Raw genomic sequence first — 22,152 nt, 5'->3', positions numbered from 1 at the left:
GAGAATGGGGCTGCCACGTCTCGGCCATTTCCCCATTAGGGCTCACCTGGGATGCAGCATGTGGGTTGCAATGGACGCTGGAGGATACATTCGCTGGGCTTCTAAAACTGCCTCCTGTGGCTTTATCAGCCCCTCCTCCCCCAAAAGCCCCAAGCCTTCAAAGAAAGATGGCGTCAGACCCAAAATATCACAAAAGCCGTTTTAAAAAATTGTGAGATTTAATAAAATAAAATAAATTAACATGGAGTGATTTGCGTCGTAGCCAATGGGGTTGGAGTTTCCTTGATTTTTCTCCCCAGTCATTGGGCTAGACACAGATTTCTTTTTATATATAAAAGCAGAGCTGGGGCTTTAAGAGACAGCCCACAGATCACAAGAGTTGGTCACACCGGAACCGTTCGTCTCATTTTAATTCCACAAAAAGGGAGATTTCTAGGGCTTCTTTTATACTCCCTTGGCTCAGGGCCCAGTTTGAGAGTTTAAAATTCACCCAACTCTCCCTTCCTGTTGCCTGCCAAGATTTCAGCCTCCTCCTCCCCCTGCCCCAAGCGAGAGATGTCTGTGTTTGCATTTTACGTGCCAGCCACTTGCTCTGTCAGCTCCGGTCCCGGGGGGTGGGGGACATGCTCTGCGGTGCCAGAAGTGCCTTCGTGCTGCCCGTCCTCTCCGAGCTGTTAGTGCATCCCACGCCAGGCCGGCTTCTCCGCTGCTGCCTAAGTGTGAGCCTATGGCATTGGCATTACTGCCCTCCTGCACATTGATGGGGTTTCACACCCAGTCAGTGAAAAGCCAGCTGAATGCATGTCCAAAGAAGCCAGCCCGGACCCTACCGTGCAGTGACAGGGCTCCTCAGAGTCTGTTCCCTCTGTGAGCCATCCCTGCCCCTATCACGCAGTGACATGAGAGGGTTCCCCTGCCGTCTGCGCTCCCGTGTGCCTGGTATGTAATTGGGGCCGGCTCTCCCCTGCCCCGTGGCCAGTGCGTGTTTGGGGCCGGCTCTCCCCTGCCCCGTGGCCAGTGCGTGTTTGGGGCCGGCTTTCCCCTGCCCCGTGGCCAGTGCGTGTTTGGGGCCGGCTTTCCCCTGCCCCGTGGCCAGTGCGTGTTTGGGGCTGGCTCTCCCCTTCCCCGTGGCCAATGTGTTTTTGGGGGCATTTCCCTTTTTCCCCGTGGGCAGTGCATGTTTGGGGCCAGCTTTCCTCTGCCCCGTGGCCAGTGCATGTTTGGGGCCAGCTCTCCCCTTCCCCGTGGCAAGTGCGTGTTTGGGGCCGGCTCGCCCCTTCCCTTTGGCAAGTGCATATTTGGGGCCGGCTTTCCCCCGCCGCATAGCCAGTGCATGTTCAGGGCCGGCTCTCCCTTTCCCCGCGGCCAGTGCGTGTTCAGGGCCGGCTCTCCCTTTCCCCGTGGCCAGTGCGTGTTTGCGGCTGACTTTCTCCTTCCCTGTGGCCAATGCGTGTTCAGGGCCGGCTCTCCCTTTCCCCATGGCCAGTGTGTGTTTGGGGCTGACTCCCCCCTTCTCCATGGCCAGTGTGTGTTTGGGGCCGGCTCTTCCCTGCCTCATGGTCAACGCAAGTTTGGGGGCAGTTCTCCCCTTCTCCACAGCTGATGGGTGGTTTGTTGCTGGTTTGTCCTTCCCTGCCCTCAGTGCATCTTTCAAGGCATCTCTCTCCTCATGCACGGCTGGTGCACCTGGAGTCAGTGCTCTCTTTCCCCCCACGGCTGGCACATCTTTTGGAGTGGCTCTGTCCTCCCCTGTGCCCTGCCTGTTTATGGGGGCAGCTCTCAACTCACCCAGCCCAGGTGTGAGGGTCACCCTTTCCTTCCTTGCGGCCAGCGGGTCCTTTGTTGCCGCCCTCTCCATCCCCCTGGCCAGCATGTGTTTGGGGGCGGCTATCTCCTTTGTGGCCAAAGCAACTTTCTGAGCCGCTTTGTCCTTCTCCCCCTCTGAACCCACTTCCTGGGTGGCTCTATCCTTCCCCACAGTGGGTGTATCTTTCAGGGCTGCTCTTTCCTCCCCTATAGCTGCTCCATTTTGGGGCGTGGCAGTCCTCTCATTCAGCCCATGAGTGGGGGTAGCTCTCTTCTCCCCAACGGCTGCCCCATTGTTGGGGCTGTTTCTCTCCACCGCTGTGACTGGTGCTTTTCTGGTGGCAGCGCTATTCTTGGTGCAGGGGCCCGCGTGGGTGCGTCGGTGTTTGACCAGGTGGGAGGCCTGGCTGAAGCACTTGCCGCACTCGGAGCAGGCGTAGGGGCGCTCGCCCGTGTGGAGGCGCCGGTGCTGCACCAGGGTGGAGCGGTCGCTGAAGCGCTTGGCGCAGACGCTGCACTCGTAGGGGCGCTCGCCGGTGTGGGTGCGCTGGTGGATGATGAGGTTGGAACTGTGGTGGAAGCTCTTGCCGCACTCGAAGCAGGCGTAGGGCTTCTGGCCCAAGTGGATCTTGCTGTGGGTCAGGAGGTTGGAGCTCTGCGAGAAGGCGCGGCCGCACTCCCCGCACTGGTAGGGCCGCTCCCCGGTGTGGGTGCGCTGGTGCACGATCAGGTTGGACTGCAGCCGGAAGCTCTTCTCACACACCGGGCAGTGGAAAGGCTTCTCTCCCGTGTGGATGCGCCGGTGCCGCTGCAGGTCCGAGCTCTGTCTGAAGTTCTGACTACACAAGGGGCACTGGTAGGACTTCTCAGAGGGGGGCGGGCTCCTGCTGGGAGGGGAATCTTGTTCCGCTGGCTCCTTGCTGCAGGACTTAGACAGGGACGGCAGGTGAGGCAGCTCGGTAGGGAGCGGTTCCCTGCGCAGGGGAGAGACAGGCTGTTCTCTGCTCAGGGGAGGGGGCGGCTGTTCCCTGCGCAGGGGGGAGACAGGCTGTTCTCTGCTCAGGGGAGGGGGCGGCTGTTCTCTGCGCATGGGAGAGACAGGCTGTTCTCTGCTCAAGGGAGGGGGCGGCTGTTCCCTGCGCAGGGGGGAGACAGGCTGTTCTCTGCGCAGGGGAGGGGGCGGCTGTTCTCTGCGCAGGGGAGGGGGCGGCTGTTCCTTGCCAGGAGTGGAGGGCGGCTGTTCCCTGCGCAGGGGAGGGGGCGGCTGTTCCCGGCACACAGAAGGGACAGGATGTTCTCTTTGCACAACAGGAGGTGGCTGTTTCCTGCGTACAGGAAGGAAATGCTTTTGCATGCGCACAGAAGAAAGCGGCTGTTGCATGTACATGGGACAGGCGGGGAGCTGCTGTTTCCCACCCTCAGAGGGGGCTGCTGGCTCTTCTCCATCCAGAGAGGGTTTCTTTCTCTTCCGGCCTGGGCTCTGGGCCGCTTTCCTCTTGGGTCGACTTGGTGAGGCCTTGGGCGTTGGAGGTGCTTTGACAGGTGCCTCTGCCTCCCCGCGGTGCAGTACAGCCAGCTCCTCAGTGTCTGCGGGAACCAAGAGAGAAGTGGTGCGTGAGCCGGGCCCCAGGCGCAGGGGGAAGCCAGCAGAGGGATCGAAACTAACAGTGGTGGGAAAGTGGAATTCAAAGTTCACAAAAAATATTCGAGTTTTTGGAAAAAAGTTTGTCCCGAATTGGGACAAAAAAACAAAAATTGGAAATGTTCGCCACAACTTGAACCCCGCAATACTTGGTTTGGGACACACCGAGCTGCAGGAATGTGTGTGTGTGTGAAATGAAATGTGTTCCCTGGGATTCCCGGCTGCCTGTCCAGGCAGGTGCCGTGGAGTCAGGAGCGCCTGGGAGCACCGGCTCCGGGCAGCCACCAGGCCAGCTGCTGATGGCCCTGGGAGCTTGGGAGCCGGGTATCCCAGTGCTTCTAGGCTCCTGGCACCTCTGTAGTTCAGAAACCTCAGACCAGTGGCAGCTACTGAAGTGCTGGGGAGGGACGAGCTGGCGAGACACCAGGCAGGTTTCTGTCAGTCCCCGGCCTGCTTTCTGCCCAAATTCTGTCAGAACTGAGATGTTTCCATGGAACGTTTCAAATTTGGCAAATCGTCATTTTGTGATGGAAAAAAAATCTCCAGCCAGCGCCAAAGTAACCCCGTTATCTAAAGCAGGGCAATCTGCCACCTGGAGGTGCCTACTTTGGTTTACCCTTAACCTGTTCCCACTTGCATGGAACTGAACCAAAAGAAGCTTGGTTAAAACCAGAACAAGGCCGTCCACACAGCCCAGTGCAGCTCTTTAACAGACACGGGTTATTAGTGTCTGTCTATCTCTGGTATTGACGGGCGCCAGCACCATAGTATGCAAGTGCCGCACAATCCTTAATGTGTTTATTCACATGCACGCCTGGGAGGCAGGGCAGGACTGTTATCCCCAGTCTACAGATGGGAACTGACACACACAGGGACTAAGTGACTGGTCCAAGGTCACACGGGGAGTCTGTGACAGAACCCAAATTGGACAGAGTGCAACTTGGGGAACCAGGAATTCGTGGTTCTGCCTCCACCATGGCTCAGTGGATCTGACCCTGGGGAGGGGCTGGGGGAGCTCCTGGCTGTGTGGCTGAGCTCTGCCTACCCCATGGCTCTGCAGACTCAGCCAGGAGGCACTGCCATGGGAGCTTGTGGCTGGGATCCCAGGATTTTGCTTTCTAAGCTGGCTGATTCATCCCTCACCTGTTGGGACATCCCTCTGGGTCTCCTGCTCCTCAGGGGCTGGGGGATCTGTGATGCACGGCTGCTCCCCTCGCTCCAGCTGAGAGATCAGGGTGGGTTTGCGAACCGGAAAACCTGCCCATGGGGAAGAGAAGAGAAGCCATCAGGGTGCCGTCAGTGAGCCCAAGGGCTTGGTACAAAGGGCCCTCTCTGCTGGAAAGAGGGCAATGGGAAAGTCATATGACTAGTGGGAGGAGGGGCAGGCACAACCCAACGCTGACAACTCTGAACCCACAGAGACAGACCAGAGCACTCTCCGCTGGAGCAGGAACCCCAGCTCAGACACGCAGGGAGTACAAACAGTGCATGCACATGCCGACTGACATAACTTCTTTATGATCTTTTCTAGGATTGGTAGGATACCATCAAGACTTCATTCCTAACTTTGCTTTCATTGCAGGGCCACTGTATAACTTCTGAAAGAAAGGGGATTGCTTGGGCCAGGGCAGATCAGATCAGTTCAGTTTGTAAAATTGAAGTGAGCAGTAATTCAAGCATCTCCAGATCCCAGCAAACCGTATCACTTAAAAGGTCTCTGAGTGCAATTGCACTTTCAACAGTAGTTTCTAAAGAGAGTCATGGAAAAATTTAGGCCAGTAGCCTGTGCTCTAAAAGAATGAGCCTAGTGGAACCTAAATATTCCACTTGTGAAAAATATTTATTGGTCACCAGCTGGACAACCAAGCGTTTTGCATTTTTAATTGGTTTAAACCCAATAGCTCTCCATTCCACACACACACCCCCCTCTCCAGTTCTTGCTTTCTAATCGAATCAAGGATGGACGGGTGTCTAATGCTCAGCTAGCACACTGGACTTTGTTACTGAATGACAAAGGTATAACATGGACCCTATCTCCTTTGCCGGATGCCCTGTTGTATTCTGGGAACCCTCGTGTGTGCCCAGATGTTAATCCAGGGAAAATCTGAACCCAGATTTTCACATCAATACCTCCCAAAATAAAAATCACAGAAACGTATTATTATGATCAGGACAAACCAATATCTTCTTGTTATTGATCCATTCTCCAAATGGGGGGGAAGTATTTCCCCTTAAGGCAAATGCTGCTTTAGCCAAAACAAAAAAAATGTGGTGAAACTAGTCTTCTCTCATTGGAAACTCCCCGCTAGGGTAGAGTCAGGCAGAGGAACACATTTTACTGAGCCAGGGTATGTCTACACTACGGGATTACTCCGAATTTACAGAATTTGATTTTGGGCAACCAATTGTATAAAGTCGAGTGCATGTGGCCACACTAAGCACATTAATTCGGCGGTGTGCGTCCATGTACCGAGGCTAGTGTCGACTTCCGGAGCGTTGCACTGTGGGTAGCTATTCCATAACTATCCCATAGTTCCCGCAGTCTCCCCTGACCATTGGAATTCTGGGTTGAGATCCCAATGCCTGATAGGGCAAAAAACATTGTCGCTGGTCGTTCTGGGTACAGCCTCACCCCTCCCTCCGTGAAAGCAATGGCAGACAACGGTTTCGCACCTTTTTTCCTGGGTGATCTGTGCAGACGCCATACCTCGGCAAGCATGGAGCCCGCTCAGCTCAAGACAGCAGTAATGAACATTGTAAACATCTCGCGCATTATCGTGCAGTTTATGCTGAACTAGAACCTAGAAAACTAGGCGAGGAGGAGGCTGCGACTGCAGCGCGGTGATGAGAGTGATGAGGACATGGACACAGAATTCTCTCAAACCACAGGTCCCGGCACTTTGGAGATCATGTTGTTAATGGGGCAGGTTCTAGCCGTGGAATGCCGATTCTGGGCCCGGGAAACAAGCACAGACTGGTGGGACCACATAGTGTTGCAGGTGTGGGACGATTCCCAGTGGTTGCGAAACTTTCGCATGCGTAAGGGCACTTTCAAGAAACTTTGTGACTTGCTTTCCCCTGCCCTGAAGCACCAGAATACCAAGATGAGAGCAGCCCTCACAGTTGAGAAGCGAGTGGCAATAGCCCTGTGGAAGCTTGCAACACCAGACAGCTGCTGGTCAGTCGGGAATCAATTTGGAGTGGGCAAATCTACGGTGGGGGCTGCTGTGATGCAAGTAGCCAAAGCAATCACTCAGGTGCTGCTACAAAAGGTAGTGACTCTGGGAAATGTGCAGGTCATAGTGGATGGCTTTGCTGCAATGGGATTCCCTAACTGTGGTGGGGCGATAGATGGAACCCATATCCCTGTCTTGGGACTGGAGCACCAGGGCAGCCAGTATATAAACCGCAAGGGGTACTTTTCAATGGTGCTGCAAGCACCGGTGGATCACAAGGGACATTTCACCAACATCAACGTGGGATGGCTGGGAAGGGTTCATGACGCTCGCATCTTCAGGAACACTACTCTGTTTAAATGGCTGCAGCAAGGAATTTACTTCCCAGACCAGAAAATAACCGTTGGGGATGTTGAAATGCCTATAGTTATCCTTGGGGACCCAGCCTACCCCTTAATGCCATGGCTCATGAAGCCGTACACAGCCAGCCTGAACAGTAGTCAGGAGCTGTTCAACTACAGGCTGAGCAAGGGTAGAATGGTGGTAGAATGTGCATTTGGACATTTAAAGGGTCGCTGGCGCACGTTACTGACTCGATCAGACCTCAGCCAAACCAATATTCCCATTGTTATTGCTGCTTGCTCCACAATCTCTGTGAAAGTAATGGGGAGACGTTTATGGCGGGGTAAGAGGCTGAGGCAAATCACCTGGCCACTGATTACGCGCAGCCAGACATCAGGGCAATTAGAAGAGCACACCAGGAAGTGCTACACATTAGAGAAGCTTTGAAAAACAATTTCATGACTGGCCAGGCTATGGTGTGAAAGTTCTGTTTGTTTCTCCTTGATGAAAACCCGCCCCCTTGATTAACTCGTTATCTTTAAGCAACCCACCCTCCCCCTTTGATCACAGCTTGATTTCAAAGGAAATAAAGTCACTATTGTTTAAAAATCATGTATTCTTTATTAATTGATTATAAAAAGAGGGAGAGAACTTACAAGGTAGCCCGGGTGGGGTTTGGGAGGAGGATAGGAGGGAAGGAAAAGGCCACTAAAAAAGTTCAAAATAATGACAGCCTTTTGGTTGGGCTGTCCACTGGGGTGGAGTGGGAGGGTGCACGGAGCCTCCCCCCCGCGTTCTTACACATCTGGGTGAGGAGGCTATGGAACATGGTGAGGGGGGTTATACAGGGGCTGCAGTGGCACTCTTTGATCCTGCTGCCATTCCTGAAGCTCCACCAGACGCCGGAGCATGTCTGTTTGCTCACGCAGCAGCCCCAGCATTGCATCCTGCCTCCTCTGATCTTCCTGCCGCCACTTCTCATCTCGAGCGTCTCTCCTCTCCTCACGTTGGTCCCTTCTGTCCTCAGGTTGGTCCCTCATGTCCTCACGTTCACTGGCATCTTTCCTGTACTTTGATACCACGTCCTTCCACTCATTCAGATGAGCTCTTTCACTGCAGGTCGATTCCACGATTTCAGAGAACATCTTCCCCATCCGCAGAATCCTCAGGCATGGCTGAGATTACCCCCTCCTCAGAATCCATGCTCAAGGGTGGGGTAGTGGTGGCGCCCCTCCCCCCCCGAATTGCATGCAGCTCAGCGTAGAAGCGGCATGTCTGTGGCTCTGCCCCAGACCTTCTGTTTGCTTCTTTGGTTTTCTGGTAGGCTTGTCTGAGCTCCTTAACTTTCACGTGGCACTGTAGTGAGTCCCTATTGTGGCCCCTCTCCATCATGCTCTTGGAGATTTTTTCAAATGTTTTGGCATTTTGTCTTTTGGAACGTAGTTCTGCTAGCACGGAATCCTCTCCCCATATAGCGATCAGATCCAGTACCTCCCGTACGGTCCATGCTGGTGCTCTTTTTCGATTCTCGGACTGCACGGTTACCTGTGGTGATGAGCTCTGCGTGGTCACCTGTGCTCTCCACACTTGGCAAACAGGAAATGAAATTCAAAAGTTCGCGGGGCTTTTCCTGTCTACCTGGCCAGTGCATCTGAGTTCAGATTGCTGTCCAGCGCGGTCACAATGGTGCACTGTGGGATAGCGCCCGGAGGCCAATACCATTGAATTGCGGTCACACTAACCCTAATTCAAAATGGCAATACCGATTTCGGCGCTAGTCCCCTCGCTGGGGAGGAGTACAGATATCGATATTAAGAGCTCTTTATATCGAAGTAAAGGGCTTCGTTGTGTGGACGGGTGCAGGGTTAATTCGATTTAATGCTAAATTCGAACTAAACTCAGAGTGTAGACCAGGCCCAAGTGTTCCAAAGATGTGTACAGTTGTTGGGAGTGCAACAAAACTGCACATTTCATATAGACCTCAATCATCAGGGATGCAAACGAGAACAAATTGCACCATCACACTAATGCTGCCGAAACTGGTAGATGCCAATGGATGCAGTTGGAATACCCAGATTCCACTCATTTTAATGGCATTCAGGGCAACTCCCACTGCTTCCACAGATCATACTCCCTTTGAGGTGATGACTGGGCAAACCATGTGAATGGCAAAGCATCTTTTGTGGCATACCAGTGGCACACAGCTAGAGGAAGTCAAACGGAAAACCTATGTGCAAGCACTAAAAAAACACTTAAATCAGCTATCAAATTGGGAAAATCCAAACAGAATGCAAAGGTTTATTTTAATAAAGGCCAAAGAGAGAATGCTTGGGAAACTGGAGATCAGGTGAGAATATGCTGTAACAGAACACAATTTATGTAACCAATGAACTGGGCCACATTATATTATAAATAGACTCAGTTTCCTCTGTATACAGAATCAGAAACAAACAAAAAAAAAGGTAGATATATTCTATCATGTTAATAGAATTAAAGTTGTACCGGAAAATAAATATTTCTCCACAGGCACAAGAATCAGACACACTGACCACAAAAGAGGAAGTAAAGGATCAGAGAAAGCCAGCCCAGTAGCAGGAAAAGAAAAGAATGCATGTCTTAACAACACTGATGCTGTATTATTGCCTTAATACTGCACTTCAAACCAAACAGACCGTTCCGGTACAACAAGAACCAAGTATAGTCAAGGCCAATCAAATTTTTATGTTGGAACTAAACTCAAACTTGCCTGTTGCTCAGGATGCAATTATAACAGTGATCTGGGCTCAAGAACAAATAAAACCAGATCAAGAACTGAAAGATCAACGCTTTTCAACTGAAATTTTCTTCAAATGGAATTATCAACCAGCACAAGGACAATTTATAATTAAGATTTGGGTTAAAACATTGTTTTCAGCATTAACTAATAGTGCAACTTTTAAAATACATAAGGTACAAAGTCATATATCAGGTCCGTATAGATTGGGATATGGTTAGCATTGAAGGATAAGGATATGGTTAGCATCGAAAGTTTGTATTATGGAAAGGATTTTCCACTGGAGATCCAAAACCAAAGAAACGTAGTTAGTCAAATACTTCTTCCAACCACGCATAACAAATTTTATCAAAAGGTAGAAAAGTAATAGATAAGAAATGTGTTCTTAAATATAACACAAAAGGAAATGAACACATGCCTTATGTAGATTGGGGGCGGGAGAAATCTCTTCCTTAATTAAGAAATCCAGTGTGGGAGGATATAAAACATATTTCAAGTGAAGGTAAATCTTCACCAATAAGTATGGAATCCCATAGGGATCATGGAAAAACAAAACTGAATATCCAAGCTCAGTAAAAACTGAAACATTGACCACATATATATATATAACCAAAATTATAAATATAAAGGAGAATATGAAGCTCGTAGCCAAATTAAGTCTTCAGGTATTGTAAAAGTTTATTAATAAATATTTTAAAGGTACAAGCAACAGTAATGGAAAAGACCATTACTCACAGAACCCTGTGAAGTGTTCAGTTTGCAAGAAGGCCCTGTTAGTGGTCTCACAGCTACGTCTATACAGGGTCTTAATTAATCAAGTTCAGTTCATTCATATCCCTGTTGTATTAACTATAATCTAATTGGTAAATAAGTGAATTTAGTTATTGTAAGGATACTAAGGTTGCAACTTTTTCAGTACTTCTCATAGATAAGTTTAATGTTTATCAACAGTGAGTACAAACTATTACCAATTTAGGTATCAAAATACAAACTAATCTTTATGTTGCCAGAAGAAAACAATAAATGAATCTTTTTGAAGTTTTGAACAGTATCACAGGTTTATTAGTACAGAAGTGCTAATCTGAAATAAGGTTAATGTTAAAAGAATCAAAAGGCATATCAATTATGTGATTCAAAAAAGAAGCTAAAAAAGTAATTGACCCCATGTTAAAGGACTTTATGGTTTAGCAAAATAAAACAATGATTTATGTATAATATGCATGAAATAACCAATTTGTTTAATGAAACTCGAAATAAGATTGATCAATTGATAAAATATAATAATGATCATGGAAAAATCATTCACTTGGAAAATAAATTATTTGTTCATTATATGGTGAATATGTAATAGACACTATTAATAATACCTATTAATTCTTGGAACTAAGAAAAGTACCCAAATTACTCAGAGATCAACCAATTTTGAATTGGTATTGTCCACATTGTATTCAAAACATGGAGGAGAGAAAGTTGAATGCCAAACCAAATATATATATATATAAAAAAATCTTTTGGTTCAAATAGAAACTTGGGATCTGTGACGTCGCATCCAAATTATGACACATTATTTAAATGAAACCTGTGACATTTTACGATCCTTATATGTCTCGTTCACAGTATCATTCCTAGTGTTCGATCCAGATAAGGATGCTGTGATCAATTGGCTGTCCATTCCACAGGCCACCTAGAAGATGACATCTATAAGAAACAATCCAAGTACCTCCACCCACTGATTCCTGCATCCAGCCCATCACAGAGCTGCTCAGGACATAGGCACTGACTCCGTGGGTGCTCCAGTGCTGGGGTGGCACTCAGGGAACAGCTCAGTGCACTGAGGGGGCAGAGGGCCAGGCTATGGCCAAGGCAGCCGGACTCACTAGCTGGGGCTGACTGGTCCAGTGCTGGTTGTTTCCAGCGTGGGCCGTGCCCCCACCCCCAGGCACAAAGCTCTCCACATGTCCAAGCCCCACACGCTGGGCCTGGGACAGTTTTGCCTGGCAAAGTGCCTGGGCCAAGCTGGGATTTTGGTGGGTGTCCCAGCCAGTAACTTCCGAACCACCCCGCTGGAGAACTGACCCTGGCCCTCTGAGCTGCCACCAGCACCTGGCAGAAGGGTCACGCTTTCCAAGGGGTGAATTTCACCAGCACAGCAGCAATTGCTCCCCCTGCAGCTGAAACCCTCGCAGTTATTTGCTGGGAGAAGCTAGAGGCAGGAGGCCCTGGGTGGGGGAGGAGAAAGAGCGGGGGTGGGGCGCACTTGGGGGAGGGGGTGGAAGAGGTGGGGCATTAGTGGAAGAAGTGGAGTGGGGGCGGGGCCTGGGGCAGAGTGGGGGGGTCGAGTACCCCCAGGAAAATCAGAAAGTCAGTACCTGTGGCTCAGGAAATTATTTTTCTTTCCCCACTGTCAATTTTTTTTAAGGGGGAGGATTTTTTTAGAACTTTTTCAGGTTTTTGTTGAAAAACACACTTATCTGAGGGTTTTCAGTGACTGAAATCCAAAAATATTTGGTGCAAAGGTTTTGTGAAAATATCAGTTTTATAAAAAAAAAAAATAATAATTTCCAGCTAGAAATGTTTATAAAATTCCATTTCAATTCTTTCATAAACAGAATTTTCCGAACATTTTGGTTCCATGGGAAATTGCTAATTTCTGACTTTTGTTCAAATTTCAGAAACGTGAAATTTCTCACAGGTAAAAAATTCTGGTTGATCACTAATCTCTCGGCAGCCTGCCAGATTTGGGGGTAGCAGAGACTTCACTGTGAGAGTTGCTCAAAAACTATCCATCCAGACTCTTTCTGTGACAGAAAATTTGGGGTTTGATTTAGCAAAAATTTTAGCAGAGAATGTGTACGTTAGTCAATTTAAAAAAAAAAAATTTGAACATCGAAGTCCCCAAAATTTAAAATTTTCAGCCAAAATCTTTTGGCTATTATTTTAATTCTATTGATTTTTAAATTTTGGGGGGCAATTTTTGAACCAAAAATGTTGGGGTTACATGGAAAAGTATAAATTTTCCACTGAAAACTTTAACAAAAATTAAAACAAATATTAGTTTCCACTGAAAATTTCTATTGAAAAAATTCTCCATTTTCTGTCCAGCTCTGCTCAAAGCCAGCCAGAGGTGGTCAAATTTTTTTGTTCTGCAACATCTTTGGATGAAAAACAGACTTTACTTGCAAGTGAAAAATTTCCAGTTTTTCAACAAAAGAAGTTTCCAGTTTTTGTTTTTTATCTCCAGTTTTCCCTTTTTTCCCCAGTAGCAAAATAGTAAATGGGGGAAGAGGGAGCAGAAGGAGAGAGGAAAGGATGGTTAAAAGCAGAGCGAGGAGGGGAAAAAAGAAAAGGCAAAGATTTAGATTTTCAGTTTGGGTTTTGTTGAACAATTTGGAGTATTTTTGGGAAAAAAAAATTTTAATATTTCCAGTTTCTTTAAAAAATAAAATTCAGTGGAAAAGATTTATGATTTTCTGGACAGCTCTGTCCAGAGCTTCCACAGTGGGCAAGAAGTTTGGATCATAATGCAACTCACCCAATGAGCTGATGCTCTGGTAATTCTCATACATGACGTCCCTGTAGAGCTGCTTCTTCTCCTCATCCAACAACAACCACTCTGCCCCACTCAGAGTCACAGCCACGTCCTCAAACTGCACTGGCACCTGCAACCACAAATACATCCTCCTCAGCACAGGCCACTCCAAGGCTATCCCTGCTCACCAATGCTTGTGCCAGGGACCAGCCCTTCCCTTCCAACCTCTGCCAGTCCTCCTCCGTCCCACTTAGTGCCAGCTTTTCCAGGGCCAATCCCTGAAATCAGGGGATCAGGCACAGAAGCAGGTCAGGGCCAAGTGCCGAGGAAACAGGACCCCCAGAATTGGGGTGAGCATGGTGGGGGTTAGAATCCTGACAATAGTACTGGTCCATTACTAGATGGAAATGGTGGAATTATCAATAATAATGTAGAAAAGACAGAAGTGTGCTGTATTGGGAAAAGAAAAAACAGGTGATTTAGCCTCGTCATATGCTGATGATAACACTCTTTCCATTAGTATCTCTGGAGGATGTTAAACAGAAGCTATTTGTAAGACATCTGTAAATCAGCAGGCCCAGATAATTTGCATCCAAGAGTTTTAAAAGAAGTGGCCGAGGAGCTCACTGGATCGTTAGTGTTGATATTCCATAAGTCTTGGAGCCTTGGGGAAGTTCCAGAAAACTGGAAGACAGCTAACGTGCCAATTTATAGAACAGGTAAATGGGATGACCTGAATAATTACAGGCATGTCAGCCTGACATCAGTCCTGGGCACGATAATAGAGGGGCTGATACAAGACTCAATTAATAAATAATTAAAGCAGGGTAATGTAATTAATGCCAATCAACATGGGTTTATGGAAAATAGGTCCGGTCAAATTATCTTGTTTTTTGTTTTATGAGAGTTCAGGTTTGGCTGACAAAAGTAATTGTGTTGACATAATATACTTAAACTTCTGTAAGGCATCTGACTTGGTACCACATGACATTTTGATTAAAGAACTAGAATGATATAAAATTTACGTGGCATATATTAAATGAATTAAAAACTGGATAACTGCTAGGTCTCAAAATATAACTGTAAATGGAGAATCATCATTGAGCGGGCGTGTTTTCAGTGGGGCCCACAAGGATTGGTTCCTGGCCCTACGTTATTTAACATTTTTAACAATGACCTGGAAGAAAACAAAAAATCATCACTAAGAAAGTTTGCAGATGACACAAAAATCGGGGGAGTGGTAAATACACCTCTACCCCGATAGAATGCTGTCCTCGGGAGCCAAAAAATCTTACCGTGTTATAGGTGAAACCGCATTATATTGAACTTGCTTTGATCCACCAGAGTGCGCAGCCCTGCCCCCCCCCCGGAGCGCTGCTTTACCGCGTTATATCCGAATTCGTGTTATATCGGGTCGCGTTATATTGGGGTAGAGGTGTAATAAAGAGACAGGTCACTGATACTGAGTGATCTAGATGACTTGGTAAACTGGGTTTAGGCAAACAATATGCATTTTAATACAGATAAATGTAAATATGTACAACTAGGAACAAAAAATGGAGGCCATCCTTATAGGAGGGGAGACTCTATCCTCAGAAACAGTGACTCTGAAAAAGATTTTGGAGTCGTGATGGATATTCAGCTGAACATGAGCTCCCAGTGTCACACTGTGGCCAAAAGAGTTAATGCGATCCTGGGGGGCATAAACGGGAATCTCCAGTAGGAGCAGAGAGGTTATTTTACCTCTGTATTTGGCACTGGTGCGACCACTGCTGCAACACTCTGTTCAGTTCTGGTGCTCACAATTCAAGGAGGATGTAGATAAATTGGAGAGGATTCAGAGAAGATCCATGAACATGATTGAAGGATAAGGAAACCTTCCTTATAGTGATAAACTTAAGGAGCTCAATCTGGGCACGTCTTCACTACCCGCCGGATCGGCGGGTAGTGATTAATCTATCAGGGATCGATTTATCGCATCTACTGTAGACGTGAAATCGATCCCCGGTCGCTCTGCTGTCGACTCCGGAACTCCACCGCAGCGAGAGGCGGAAGCAGAGTCAATGGGGAAGCGGCAGCGGTCGACTCGCCGCCGTCCTCACAGCCAGGTAAGTCGACCTGAAATACGCAACTTCAGCTATGCTATTCGCTTAGATGAAGTTGCGTATCTTAGGTCGAAACCACCCCCCCCCCCCCCCGCATAGTGTAGACCTAGCCATAGAGAAGGGGTGACTTGATCACAGTCTGTAAGTATTGACATAGGGAAGAAATATTTAATAATGGACTTTTCAGTTTAACAGAGAAAGGACTAACATGATCCAATGGCTGGAAGTTGAAGCTAGACCAATTCAGATTGGAAATACAGTGTAAATTGTTAACAGGGAGGGTAATTAACCATTGGAATAATTTACCAAGAGTGAGGAGTGGATTGTCCATCACTGACAATTTTTAAATCAAGACTGGATGTTTTTCTAAAAATTCTGCTCTAGGAATTATTACAGGGACGTTCTCTGGCGCTCAGATGCCCATGAGTGGCCACTAACTTGGGGCACTACAGTTTTTAGTTGTCCATCTGGGAGACGGGTGGGGCCTGGTTTCCAGGGGGGATGTGCTAAGGATAACACAGCGGTAACTGGGCAGCACCTGAACCATCAGGGAGGCCCTGGTTGACTCATGTTGGGCACCCAAACTCTGGAGCACCCACACTCCATGGAGAATCTTGAGCAAGGCTTTACAGGGACAAATACAGGAACCCTGGCTCCCCTGTGGCTTCCACAGTCTGTCTCCCCTTCCCAACCCGGTCCCTCACTGAGATAACCGGAGTTAAACTCTCACCTGTAGCCCCGGCCACTGGGCCTCTGGCTGCCCCATCTGGAACCCCTCTGCCAGGGCCACCGCTTCGGCGCCGGTATCAGGACCACATTCCCAGACCCAGCTCTGCATTTCCTCCGGCAGGATGGTCAGGAACTGCTCCAGGATCAGCAGCTCCAGGATCTGCTCCTTGGTGCGGCTCTGTGGCTCCAGCCAGCGATGGCAGAGCTCCCGGAGGCGGCTGTAAGCCTCCCGGGGCCCCTCGGCCTCCTGGTAGCAGAATTCCCTGAAGCGCCTGCGCTGTGTCTCTGGGCTGATGCCATAGCGACGCAGGATGGTGGCCTTCACCTTCCCATAGTCACTTGTCTCTGTGATGTCTAGGCTGCCATAGGCCAACTGGGCTTTCCCGGTGAGGTACAGCTCCAGTCGGGTTGTCCATTCCCCTCTCGGCCACTGGCAGGCATCAGCCACTTGCTCAAAGGTGGCCAGATAGGCCTCGATATCGTCCTCTGGGGCCAGCTGTGGTAGCTCCAGGGTTCTCCATGCAGGTGCTGGAGTTGGCTTAACCTCGGCAGGGGTCTGCGTGGCTGACAGCTGCTCCTCTCGACACGGTGCCGTCTCCTCCGGCAGCTCGATCCCAGCCTGCTCCAGACCCCTGGGTGACTCACTGCCCCCCTGGGAGGTGGGGTTTTCACACCTACGTGCACAAGTCGGTGCTGGCACAACTCCGGGAGGAGGCGACAGCTCTGGTTCTCCAGGCCTGAGGGCGCAGACCGGAGCCGGCCCCACCTCCGGGAGGATGCACAGGGCCTGCAGCACCTCCTGCCAGACGTCCTCCCAGTGCTGCAGCATCTCCTTCTGCGACGCATACTGGGCCTGCTGCGGCGCCACCCATCTCAGCAGCTCCCCAATGGTGCCGGACTGCACCACAATAGGCAGCCTGCCCGACCGCTCCAATCCCACATCTGGCTCGGGCCCAGCTGAGACCTGCGGCTCCGTCAGCCCAGCGGGGCACACCGACTGCTCCACCTGAATCTGAAACTGCAGGTCCAGGGCCCCCTCTGTCCCCGGCCCTGCAGCCATGGCTGCTCCCCGGGGGTGTCCTTATCCCAGCAGGGGATGAGCCCAGACCCCAGGCCTTTCTGTCTCATTCATGCCCCTAGCAGGAAGCATCCAGCCTCTGGCTTCGTATGCCAGTGCCTCGTTATTGACACCACGTGAGCCGGGTGAGGAATCAGGTCCGAGGGCCCAGAAGCACAAACTGTCTCGCAAAACCAGAGCGACCTCCTGGAGCCGGCAATGCTGCTGTCTGGAAAGAGGGGCTTCTCCCACGGCTCCTGGAGGGCAAGGGAAACACAGACAGTGAGGGAGCAATTCTGTGGTACCGAGGGATTTGAGTGCTTAGCTCAACCTGATAACTCCTGGTAAAAATGACAACGGCTGAGTTGTCCCTGGGACTGTGCGTCGTGTTCACTAACACTCCTGTCCTCCTAGTGTGGACGCACCCTTCCCTGCCAGAAAAGCTCTGTTCTTACAGCCAGCTAGTGACCACCTCTCCTTCTTAGAGAATCATCCCAGAGGGGGGATGGGGAAATGAGGGGCACGAGCCAGGGACGTGGGAAATCCGAGTTCAGTTCCCTGCTCTGTCAGATTCCGTGTGTGAGTCTGGGACAGTCACTCTAGCCTCGTCTACATGAGGTGGGGTTTGTGGTACGATTACATCAGCATAGCTACACCGCCAATACCCTGGAGTGGGGATGCAGTTATGCTGGTATAAAACATATAGCACGGATATAGCTAATGCTGGTTTGGTGTCTGGTATAAGCTCTATCAGTGCAACTACATCTAGGGCATTTACTGATATAGCTATGTCGGTAATAGTATCACACCCTCCATCCCCTTCCCAAGCTGTGCCCGTAAAGCTTTGAAGGGTAGACCAGGCCTTAGTCGCTCAGTGCCTCGGTTTCCCCACCTGTACCATGGGGGCAGTTGCACTGCCCTGGCTCACAGGGATGTGTGAGGATAAATGCATGAAGGCCCGTGGGATGCTCACACACTGTGTTAACAGGGAACGCTCTTACGCACTTGTCTTTGAACAAGGGAGTGAGTGAAAGTTCCCAGTGCCGGCAGGATTTGCATGGCTCATACCACATATGCAGAGCTTCCAGAGAAAAGTCATAACTGAAAGACCCCTGCACATCTCCCACACTCATACCCCCAGCTCTCTGCCCCCATCCGGCACAGACAGGCCCCTCTCTAACCTCCCCATCCACCTTCCATTCCCTCAGCTCCCTGCCCCACCCAGCACAGACAGGCTCCTCCATGCCCAGTGCTGGGGGACATGGGGTTATGTCTAGGTTATTAGGGTCTGTCTACATGGGCAAATTGGCTGGTGGGAATGACAATCCACCCTCCTTGTGCAAGGACCCGGGGGAGGGATATGCACCGGCTCTGACAGCATTCAACTAATCTGAACCCGCAGGCGAGGAGAACGGAATCGCAGCATCCGTGTCCCGTGTCCCGTCCCCCCCCCACACACACCTATTTCCCCGCTGCACTCACACACACGTCCCCTCATGAGTCTTTGCCTCCTCACATATGAACACGCCTCCCACTGTATCCCTCCTGACACACACACACACGTCCCCTCACCCACGTGGCCACCCCTCACCCAAACACGCTTCTCATGTGCACCTTGTTTTAGTGTCACCCCCACGTGTTCTTAGCCTTCACCTCTCTTGCATGTCCTCCACACATGCTCCTGCCCGTCATAGACCTTCTCCCCACTAAAATATTGTCTTTGTAATCACATGCTCTCTTCCCATTTCTCTCTCTCTCTCTCACATTCACACTCTGCCCATCTCGCACTAGGGTGACCAGATAGCAAGTGTGAAAAATCGGGACAGAGGGTGGGGAGTAATAGGGGCCCATATAAGACAAAGTCCCTATAAAATTGGGACATCTGGTCACCCTCTCTCTCTCTCTCTCTCTCTCACACACACACACACACACACACACACACACACACACACACACACACACACACACACACACTCCCTGCCTGTCACACACACACTGTTGGAACAATTGGGGCCTAGCAATTATTGTGAGCCTAACTATGAAAAAGTAAACAAAAGTTTACAAACGTGTTACAATAACCTTTAACAATATATGATGGTGGGAAAAGGTGCAAAAGGGAGACAGAAAGCCTGAATTAATCTAAACAAAAAGGCCTACTGATATAATTCAAAACTGTGCTACAGTCATGCCTGGGACCAAAAGTCAATGAACCAAAATCGGTGTGTCAGATTTGGGCCTATTGGTGGACAAAATAATGAGGGGATGAGCTATTCCACCCCTCACTCCCCTTTTGGGGTCTGTGACAGGATGTGCATACCCCGCACTAGGCAAGAAAGGGTTAACCCCACACTGTGGGCGGAGGAAGTCCCACTCCTCAGACCATTCTGGGCATGCTCCAACTGCTGCTTTAGTATAAAAGGGAGCAGCCCAGTTCATTCTAGGCTGACCACTGAGTGGGAAGGATGCTTGGTGGAGGTGCCAGTCCATAAGCTGCTTCAGCACCTGATTGCGGGATCCCTAGGACCAGACCAGAGACCTGTTGTTGACGGTGGGCTGACTGGAGTCAGAATCCCAGGGAGTGACCTGTGCAAGGAGCCTGGAGACCCTGATGATGTACAGATCCCAGTTTCAGGAGACACAGTAGGAAGTGGCCCTGGGGGGCGAAGTGATTGGTATCTCCCACCTGAGAAAGGTCAGCGTGTTGCAGTAGGATCCCTGCTGACTCGGTGATGACCACACTCACTGCTGAGAGGGCCCTGGGCTGGGACCTGGTGGAGCAGGGAGAGCCTGGGCCCCCTACCCCAGCTGTCAACCTCCCCTTCCCAGAGTGGCCCCTGACTCCGCCCATTAGGTTGCCTTGCACCTGAGGGCAGCTGTATTGACTCTAACCTGTGTGCTGTGCTGTCTTAAGCCCAAGGACAGTCTGTCACAGTGCCCCCTCACCCAAGATCCACCCCAAAAGGGGTATGGGGTATGCAGACACTGGATTGAGGTCCTTAAAAAAAAAAAAGACTTTAGGAGGAAAAGTGGCAAAGGGGGATGCAGGCAGACTGAAAGAGAGAAGATCAGGAAGGAACAAGATTTATCATCATGACTGCCCAACCACATTGTCTCCTGGATGACCAGGATCCACCATGACACTGTTGGGTCTTTGTCATCCTGATCCTAAGACTTTGTCCCTCCACTCTTATGTGGTGTTTTCCTTCCCCATTTTATTTCTCTTTCCTATCCCTCTTCTTTTGCCTTCTATTTAATAATCGTCTGGCTTAGCCAGCCAAGGCTGTATATTTTGCAATACAGCTGTAAACCTCAGACCAAAAAGGCAGCTAAGAGCAATCCCCTAAACAGCCCGATACTGGTACAAGTTTGCCAAGTCTTAGTGTGACTGATCAGACGGAAAAACACGTGTTGCCCGTCACACACAACAGTGAAACTGCAAGTAAAAGTCAACAATGACACAGACAGAAACTGCATGTTCTCTCTCTGCTGGTCTTTTCTGTCCCCTGAGGGGTGCACATCTTGCTTTGCCTTTTAAATAACAACAATCAAACTTCACTAATGATAACAGCTCTGGCCCATTTCTCTTAACGTTTTAACAGTTATGACGATCTTTAATATCATCTAAATGTTTGTCAAATGATGGCGTGGGGGGGGGGGGGGAGAGGGAGCACTCCTTTTAGAAACTTCCTCCAGCTTTTTTAAAAAAAGAGAAAGTTTGTTAAAACAAAAGCCTTATTTGGTACTTTACATGTCAAACATTAACTGTTGTCCCTTCCTTTTTTGTAACTTTATTAAAGGATTAAAAGACTCTTTAATGGGGTGTTTGCCAGGGTACTAAGTACTATTACTAACAAACCCTGAACCTTGTTTAATATTGGACACCTGTGACTCTAAGTCCATATTTCAATAAATTCATGTAACACACATATACATTCTCTGCCTGGCCCACACATGTTCTCTCCTGTCATATGTGATGCACGCACACACATGTTCTCTGCCCATCACTCAAACACACACAAGTTGCCTGGCACGCACGCATGTACTCTCTCTATCACATGCGCATACATATGCTCTCTGCACATCACACAACCACACACTGCCTGACACACACACACATGCTATCTCCCTGTCACATGCGCACACACATGCTCTCTGCCCATCACCCATGCACACCAACACTCTCTGCCCACAACACACACACACACTCGGTCGCTCCCTGTTACATGTGTGCATACACGCATACTTTCTGCCCGTCACACAAACACACATTCTGCTCATCAGACCCACACACGCGCTCTCTCCCTGTCACAGGAGTACATGCTCTCTGCCTGTCACACACACACATGCTCTCTCTCTCTGTCACAGGCACCTGGTCTCTTTCACAGGTGTGGGGTCTCCAATCTCTTCTACTGCCCCTCTGCCACCAGGAATATTTTGGGGCCCCCATTTCCCCCTCCCCCACCCCCTAAGAATACGATTTGCTTCATTTCCACAAACAAAAACAAAAACCAAATCTCCCAACCGGCTCCCACGGAGCCCCTCGGGAAGGAGTCCGCTGAGCCCTGCTCACACCCTCCCCCGTCACTCTGCCTCTGGTGCCTGCGTGCGCTCGCCTGTCCGGTCCGCACTCACCCAACCGGGCCGGGCTCCTCCCGGGCTCTCCGCTTCCCTCCCTGAGCTGTGCCTCGGTGCGTCCCGGGGCGGGGGGGCAGGAAGCAGAGGTCGCTTCCAGCTCCCAGACAAAGGCAGAGCCAGATCCGCTGGCTGGGAGCGGCTGGGAGACCCATCCAGGCTGGGAATACGGGGCCCGTGGTTACCTGGGCTGGGGGTTCACGCTGGGAACCCGGGCGGCTGCTCCCTGGTGGGGATCTGTCTGTCCCTCTTTCTCCGGGCTACGCTCTAGCTCAGCCAGAAGTTATTGGACCGGATGCCGGGGGGTGGGGGGGTGGAGGGAGGAGACTTTTTCCCATCATGCAACTTGCAGGGTGCTGCT

The 22,152-nt window shown here is 49.9% G+C and overlaps 1 protein-coding gene across 1 annotated transcript; it reads right to left on the bottom strand.

The window, feature by feature from the left end:
* Positions 1 to 199: 199 nt before the first annotated feature.
* Positions 200 to 22,089, bottom strand: LOC117873089 (zinc finger protein 777-like). Its single transcript, XM_034762112.1, has 5 exons — positions 21,977 to 22,089; positions 16,104 to 17,416; positions 13,272 to 13,398; positions 4,592 to 4,705; positions 200 to 3,393 (listed from the first exon to the last, which is right to left on the bottom strand). The coding sequence occupies exons 2-5, from the start codon at positions 17,160 to 17,162 to the stop codon at positions 827 to 829; spliced, it is 3,867 nt and encodes a 1,288-aa protein (XP_034618003.1). The 5' UTR covers positions 17,163 to 17,416; positions 21,977 to 22,089; the 3' UTR covers positions 200 to 826.
* Positions 22,090 to 22,152: the final 63 nt, after the last annotated feature.

The sequence above is a fragment of the Trachemys scripta genome, chromosome 2, assembly GCF_013100865.1.
Source record: "Trachemys scripta elegans isolate TJP31775 chromosome 2, CAS_Tse_1.0, whole genome shotgun sequence".
Lineage (NCBI taxonomy): Eukaryota > Metazoa > Chordata > Testudines > Emydidae > Trachemys > Trachemys scripta.
Note: the sequence above shows the minus strand (reverse complement) of the source record. Positions and strands in the feature narration are given on the sequence as shown.